Source organism: Polistes canadensis, unplaced genomic scaffold, assembly GCF_001313835.1.
Source record: "Polistes canadensis isolate GaletaPanama2010 unplaced genomic scaffold, ASM131383v1 scaffold_71, whole genome shotgun sequence".
NCBI classification, from domain to species: Eukaryota; Metazoa; Arthropoda; class Insecta; order Hymenoptera; family Vespidae; genus Polistes; species Polistes canadensis.
In genome coordinates, this window is record NW_014569618.1 from 415,289 (window position 1) to 422,852 (window position 7,564).

Consider the following 7,564-nt stretch of genomic DNA (forward strand, 5'->3'; position numbering starts at 1 on the left):
TTCTATCGAAAAATAAACAAAACATTATATTACAAATGTGATAAAATAATATTAAAATAATTTTCTATAATTATTGATCGAATAAGAGATGAAAATTTTCAGGAACTAATGTAAGAGACAGATAGATAGAGTACTATAATAGGTCCCAAGGTCTTTGTTTTGTTGTTTGCTATTATCGTCATGGAAACTCTTTATAGGAAAGTATATTGTATGAATCCAAGCTATATTATACCCTTAGCTTCATTTGTAAGTTCGTCGTGCTTCGGAATCGTACACGTGTCTCATCCTTAACTACACCATCACTACCACAACCACCTCCTCCTCCTCCTCCATCCCTTCACCATTTATTTCTTCCCCTTCGAATAGTAATAGGACTAGCTCGATGATACTTTGATGAATCCCTGCGTGTTGATAATAAACCTATTAATTGGAGTGGCATCTACGTATTTCGAGTATCAGTGATAATCATCGATCAATTAAATTAGAAGACGAGTGGTAGTCAGCGCACATACGAGAGAAACAGATAGAGAGAGAGAGAGAGAGAGAGAGAGAGAGAGAGAGAGGATAATGACCACGAGGAATAGGAATAGGAATGTCAATTAGTTTAATAAATTAAATACAATTTACAAAATTTAATCGATAATATGAAAAGCAATGTTTTCTTTCATATTGTTTCATATTATTTTATATTTCCATTTTAGTCGATTAAATTATTTTCTCTCTTGAGAATTTGATCTCTTGAAATAATAGAAAAATCTCTTTCTTTCTTTCTCTGTGTCTTTTACTTTCATTCTATTTCTATTTCTATTTCTTTTTCTCCTCACGAAAAGAGTTTTCCTATCCAGAGGGGGAAAGTCTACTGGTTTGCCACACTGTATAAAATTCCATCGACTTTTGTCTTGCCAAGCTCGACAACTCGTTGAGTTGAAGCCTCGGATCACAAGGTACAAACGCGACAAGAATTCGTATGCGGTTTTCTCATCTACTATCCTGGTGGTAGTAGTAGTGGTGGTAGTGGTAGTGGTTGGTTGGTGGGTGGTGGTTGGTGGTAGTGGCTTTCCAGATTCAAAAGTTTGTCTTAACTTAACAGCTAAAGTATAAAAATCTCGTTTGTTTTCTCGCTGCTGCTACTACTGGCCTATCGGAAAGTGAAAAACCGTTTTGGTGTATGTATACGTTGGTGAAAAAGGGAAGAAGAATAATATATAGTAGCTAACGGATATAAAAATAAAAAAAAAAAAAAAGAAAAGAGAGAGAGAGGGAAGGAAAAAAATATAAGAAAAGGATTTTGTTTTTTTCTTTGTAGATCTAGTGAAACGGCAAAATGCCAATTGATTTTTATTACTTTCCACTGAGTCCACCTTGCCGAATGATTTTATTGCTCGGCAAAGCGATAGGTGTGCACTTCAACTTGAAATCGATCAATCCACTCAAGGGTGAACAAATGAAGGCAGAATTTGTAAAGGTACCTTTTTTATACTTACTCGATGTAATAAACTTTTACTTTCCAATTTCTTTTTTATTTCTTTTTTTCTTTTTTTAATTCTTATTTTTATTCTTTATACTTATATATTGTTAAACAATATATTTTTGTTTTAGATTAATCCTCAACACACTATACCTACTATCGATGATAATAATATCGTTTTGTGGGAAAGGCAAGTATACTATTTTGTGTCTTGGATATAATTATAATAATAATAATAATTCGTTTAGGTAATTATATTTTAATAATATTTTAACAGTCGTGTTATAATGCAATATTTGGTTGAAAAATATGCCAAAGATGATTCGCTATATCCTAAGGATCCAAAAAAACGTGGTATAGTGGATCAAAGATTATACTTCGATATAGGCACGTTGTATAATAATATAGGAAAATGTTACGTAAGTTTAATATGTTTTTTTTAATAATATGATTTACATATATATTTTTTAATACTTTAAATCATATCTCGTAGTTTCCAATAATTTTTGGCAAAAAAAATACCATAGACGAGAAGGCTATAGAAAATTTAGAAAAATCTTGCGATGTATTGAACGCATTTTTAAATGACAGTGATTACGTTGCCGGTGATTATTTAACTATTGCTGATTTTAGCATATCAACGAGCATCGTAATGTTAGAGGTTTGTTTAATCAATTGATATTAAATTATTATATTTTCTTCTTTTTTTCTTCTTGGTAGTCTTGTGTGGCAGATTACGTTAATTAATCGTAATAAAGAGATAAGCGAAATGTTAATGTTTCATATCATATACAATCATCGATTGTATTTTTTGCAGACATTCGAATTCGATATCAGTCGTTACGATAATGTGGTTGTTTGGTACGATCGATGCAAAACTGTCATGGAAAAATTTGGTTTCGAGGAAATTCATGCTGCTGGAAAACAAATATTCAACGAAGCTTATCGTGCTAATTTGACCGAAGTAGTTTAATTAAGTATGCTCGTAGAGGGATGTAGTTGACGTAGTTGTATATTCATCTGCCAATCGAAATTAAACAGAATTTCTCTGGTCCACTTTTCCGTTCGTTTTAGTTGTTACGAATCATAAAGAAAAAGTTGGAAAGAGAGACGGACAGGAAAAAACACCAAGGGAAAACTATCGAAAGAAGAAACTTTTTTAATAAAAGCTTTTGAGCTTGTATAAACTTCACGCATCGTTTCTCCTTGCCATTGAAACGGGCCTCCTCCCTCCGTTTCTCGTTGCGGAGACCCCGCGTGCGGAACGTTTTAAGGTTTCTAAATTCCATTCGTTCAACATTTTGTGTTTTATTGTAAATTTGTTGTCCTATAACATGCCACTTCAATTATTTTTCTTTTCAAAAGAACAAAGTTAACAACAAAATATTCTTTCTGCGAAAGATTAATTTAAATTTATAAGATATTTGATTTGTTTTGTTCTTTTCTATTACTTCTATTATTTTTTTATTCCCTAAAAATAATAATTGAAATAATTTATTTTCATAATTAAATATTATACAAGAGATCGTATATTTTTAAATTAAGTAAGGTAAAATTTAATTATCTCGTTGTTTATCCATTGAATAAACAAAAAAATATACAAAAACATTTTCAAGCTTGACCAAGAAGATTGTATACTTTTTCATCTTATTCTAAAAAAATTAACTAAGAGATCAAATCTTCTACGAAACTACTACGTTAAATAAAAAACATAAACTCAATGCAAACAATGGGTAAACACCTAAGTAAACTCATCGTGAAGTTTCCTTCCCGCTTATGTCAGAGTCAATGTAAACTTTCTCAATGGGGATGACATTTTCCTATTGTTTATCTGTTTCAATACAATACAGAGGATATTTTTGACTTACACAAGTATATTAATTCTAAAAATCATTAGCCTTAATTTTATTTATTTCGTGTACGTCGAAGAAGAAGCATCGTTCGTTGATCGCGTTTCAAATAATAATAATAATATCATTATCAAATTACGATAATAATTTTTACTTGTATATATCTCTCTCTCTCTCTATCGGATATTCAATATTTCATTATTAATTATTCTTAATAGATCTGTTTCATTAGAATATAAGAATATCTTCGACTTGTATGGGAATTCACACAATATCGTTGATCGTTTCCAATAATAAAATCTTCATCGAATTACAATGATAATAATATTTAATGAAATATTTCTTACAGATATAACCATTTTAATAAATAAAAAGTATATTATTAATTTCCTCGTACGCGGACGAAGCAAAATGTATCTCCACTAATAAAGATATTTATTTCAATCCACAAATATAAAAATGAAAATATAATATTTCATTTAATTGAGGAAAATTCATATATTTGAACAATAGTATAAAAATACAAATTTAAAATACACACACACACACACACGCGCGCATTAAAAACATATGACTTAATTAATACAAAAAAAAAAATATTATCCTTTCTCGTTGACCAAAAATAAAATATAATATTTTTTTTTCAAAAGAAATTTTCATTTTTAATAATGTAACAAAAGTACACACATGATATATATAAATAATAATACATTTCAAATTGTTTATTATATTTTTCATGAAAATGTAGGAGGTGTATGGTATCATCTCTCATTACCGAGAACGTTATATAGAATTTACTTGATAATATAATCTTATAACCGTGAATTACATCATTCTCTCTTTATTGCTTGATAATACCGTTACCGAGGCGAAATATAGCACGTGCGGTCTCGCGAATTAAAGGTAGGATAGAAGAACGGTGGTTCTAGCTAGTGGACTCGATGAGAGATGCTTTTCACCATCGTGTTTCGTGGAATCTATTTACTGTAAACGGATGAAGGGAAGAGTAGAGAAGAAGAACGCTTTGAGTTGGTTCGTTACTTGCTTGCTTCCTTGCTTGCTTGCTTGCTTGCTTGCTTGGTTACTTGCTTCGTTGGTATAGTTCGAATAGAAGAAGAAGAAGAAGAAGAAATAGAAGAAGAACAGAGGATGATTTTGCTGACGGTGTTAAAACGGCGTACAAGTACTGAGATTATTCCGGGCGGATAGGAAACGTAGCTCACTGGATTATAAAACCTCCCCCCCCCCCACCTGCCCACGAAAGTAATAAAAATAAAGGAAGAAAGAAATAAAGAGAGTGATAGAAAGAGAGAGAGAGATAGAGAGAGAGAGAGAGATAAATAGATAGAAGTTTATAATGGAATTTCCATTGAATTCCTTTAACACTCTCCTGTTGGTTACTACCAGTAATAATTACTAAAAGAACGAGTTACGTGAATTCGTTTGGGGCTTTCCTTTGGTCCTTAATATCATCACCCACCTGTCTCCGCAAGTTTCGTTCATTCGGTAATAACAAATGAACGAAGCAATTCCTTTAGCAACGATCATTCTGTTTTCTCTCTTTCATCTATATAGTTATACCCTCTCCCTACCCCACTCCCACCGCCACCTCGTCACCCCTAACCTGGATTGAATCTCAATTTGCATCAAAACGCGATTCTGAAAGTTCAATTATTTTTTGATTGCTATGCCAATTACTTACAGGGGGGGGGCTGGGTGAGGGGAGGGAACGAAATCAATTCTTTCCCGCGTTTAGTTGTGCGATTGGGATATAGGGGATAGAAAAAGAAAAATGAAATGATGAGAGAGAGAGAGAGATAAATAAAAATGAAAATAATAAAATTATAATAGATAGAGAATATGGATGAACGAAATTATTTTATAAGTATTATGTTAATAGAAATTTTTTGACTTCATTTTTCGTGTATTGATGATATCGAAACGTTAACACAATTATTGTAACCAATCAACGATGACACGTTTATTATTATTATTATTTATTCAATATTTTCTCTCGTCCAAAATTATAATTTTTTGATGATATAGGTTAATAGGGAACTTGGACATGAAAAGAAGTAGAACTTAATTTAATTAAGTTGGACGTTTCGTCCCTTTATTGGGACTTCTTCAGCAACTTAATCATTAAAGCTCAGCGTCTTTTTTATTTTTACTACTTCTTTTCATGTCCAAGTTCCCTATGAACCTATATCATCAAAATATTATTATTATTATTTCAAATTTATCTGAAATAAAATAATAACAATTGGATAGGAGAATATATAATAAAATCGTGACTTTATTAATCATTTGCACTAATCTCTTTCTCTCTTGTTTCCTTTTCTTTTCTTTTTTTATTTTGTTGTTGTTGTTGTTTCATTCGTTCTTATCTCGCAAAAGAAATATAATTATCGTTCGTAGTAAGAAAGAAAGAAAGCAATTGCGTAACAGTCGGCAACACTCGAACTGGTCTTTTCTTCTTGCTGGATGACGAAGCAGAAATTCGTTTCCGACCGCTCGAAAATCCGGTTCTCTACTTCGGCCAAGGAGGAACCAACCATTCCATACCATACCATACCATACCATCTCATCCCCCTCCCCCATTCTATACCCATTCCATTCCATTCCATTCCATTCCATTCCATTCCTTCCTTCCTTCCTTCCTTCCTTTTCTACCAGAGATTCTGTTCATCCTTCAGAAGTAATAAGATCGTACAACTTGCGCGTTTCACCGGACGTAAAACTCGTGACGAGAGCATGAAAACGCTAAAAAAAAATCTAATTGTAATCTTTTTCTCGTTTAACAGAGAGAGAGAGAGAGAGAGGGAGAGGGAGGGGGGKGGGAAAGGGAGGATAAGCTTTACGATTTCCACGAGAGATAAAAGAAATCTACTTAATATAAACGAGATTATATAATATATTTGACAAAATCCTTCTCTTTTTAAATTTTTTTTTTCTTTTTTCTTTTTTTTGTTTTTTTTTTGTCCCTTACTCAACGAACCTAAAGTCAACCGGTATTGACGATTACTTCTTTTTTTTTTTTTTTTTGCAAGATTATAATATAAATATGTATAGCTCTCTTTTAATGTTACAGGATTTAATTAAAAATCCGAGATTTTGTCTATCGTCAAATGCAACAACGATTATTCGTACGAACGAGTGTTACTTTAGAGAAAATAGGGTGGAGGAGGAGGAGGAGGGTGGGTGAGGGAGGTTTTAAACTTTCCGGAAATAATAAGAAGAAAATCAATTTAACATTCTAAAGGTTTAAATACCGTGGATAATCGAAAGGGGATTCAACGGTTGGATAATTAACGCCAGAGCACGATTTTCGTGAACTTAAACTTCAGCCTTTCTTATCTCCTTTTATTTTTTTTTCCTATTTTTTTTTTTATTCCATGAATGTATGTGTACGCGCATGTGTCTCTCTCTCTCTCTTTCTTTCCGTGTGTGTGTGTGTGTGTAAGTGTATTTTTTTGTGTTCTTCCTTTTGTGCAGTCAAACTTAACGTTTTTACAAGCTGACTACTATCTTTGCTCGCATAGAGAAAGAGTCGTTAGAAACACGCGCAAACGAGTAAGTCGAGCGTATAAAATGGGTTCCTTTTACTTTTATTTTTCTTTTTTTTCTTTATCTTTTTTGTCCTTTTCTTTTTCCAGTAGCTTGCCATCGAAAAGGATTCGCGGCTTTAGAAAAGTTCTTCTTTTCTGATCCTTAGACAACGGTCGTTTTGTCCCGCGGCCGTATTCAAACTCCGAAGGAATCATTTGCAATGGGGAAAAGTAGGTCATAGAAGTTTTTAAACTCACTCTCTCTTTCTCTCTTTCTCTCTTTCTCTTTCTCTTTCTCTCTTTCACTCCTACTTATCGATCCCCGACTATGTACGTTTATGCAAAGTGATTTTTCCCTTCGCCACCTTCTCTCAGCTATTTTTCATGAGGATCGGGGGGAGGGGGGATAGGGGAGGTGGGTGATTGAAGATAAAAAAAAAAACACACACACACACACACATATACTACTACCATAGTCAATCAATAAACTATTACTCCTGCGCATGAAATCGAATCATTTTCAACGTGTTGCACATGCATACTAGTATCGAATATTATTATGTGTTCAATGAACTCTTCATTTTATATTTTATTTTTATATGCTATTTATTTTATATATTATAACGCGCGAAGAATATTATTATTATTATTATTATTATTATTATTATTTGACAAAGTAGGTAATTAAACTGCCGGCA

The 7,564-nt window shown here is 32.4% G+C and overlaps 1 protein-coding gene across 5 annotated transcripts; it reads left to right on the top strand.

The window, feature by feature from the left end:
* The first annotated feature begins 259 nt into the window (after nucleotides 1-259).
* Nucleotides 260-2,522, top strand: LOC106786305 (glutathione S-transferase 1-1-like). 5 transcript variants are annotated; one of them, XM_014747526.1, is made up of 7 exons: nucleotides 260-495; nucleotides 831-944; nucleotides 1,307-1,465; nucleotides 1,600-1,658; nucleotides 1,746-1,887; nucleotides 1,962-2,129; nucleotides 2,286-2,522. In XM_014747526.1, the coding sequence occupies exons 3-7, from the start codon at nucleotides 1,325-1,327 to the stop codon at nucleotides 2,439-2,441; spliced, it is 666 nt and encodes a 221-aa protein (XP_014603012.1). In that variant the 5' UTR covers nucleotides 260-495; nucleotides 831-944; nucleotides 1,307-1,324; the 3' UTR covers nucleotides 2,442-2,522. The 5 variants fall into 5 exon arrangements, with proteins under 5 accessions (XP_014603012.1, XP_014603014.1, XP_014603013.1 ...); XM_014747528.1 differs by having other exon boundaries at nucleotides 846-944; XM_014747527.1 differs by having other exon boundaries at nucleotides 260-452.
* The last annotated feature ends 5,042 nt before the right edge of the window (nucleotides 2,523-7,564 follow it).

Bases quoted from the DNA above. Each gene is read 5' to 3' on its own strand.
- LOC106786305 (XM_014747526.1), top strand. From the start codon at position 1,325: ATGCCAATTGATTTTTATTACTTTCCACTGAGTCCACCTTGCCGAATG. The intron at 1,659-1,745 runs GCAAGTATACTA...ATATTTTAACAG, and splicing joins AATATCGTTTTGTGGGAAAG to TCGTGTTATAATGCAATATT. The intron at 1,888-1,961 runs GTAAGTTTAATA...CATATCTCGTAG, and splicing joins ATAATATAGGAAAATGTTAC to TTTCCAATAATTTTTGGCAA.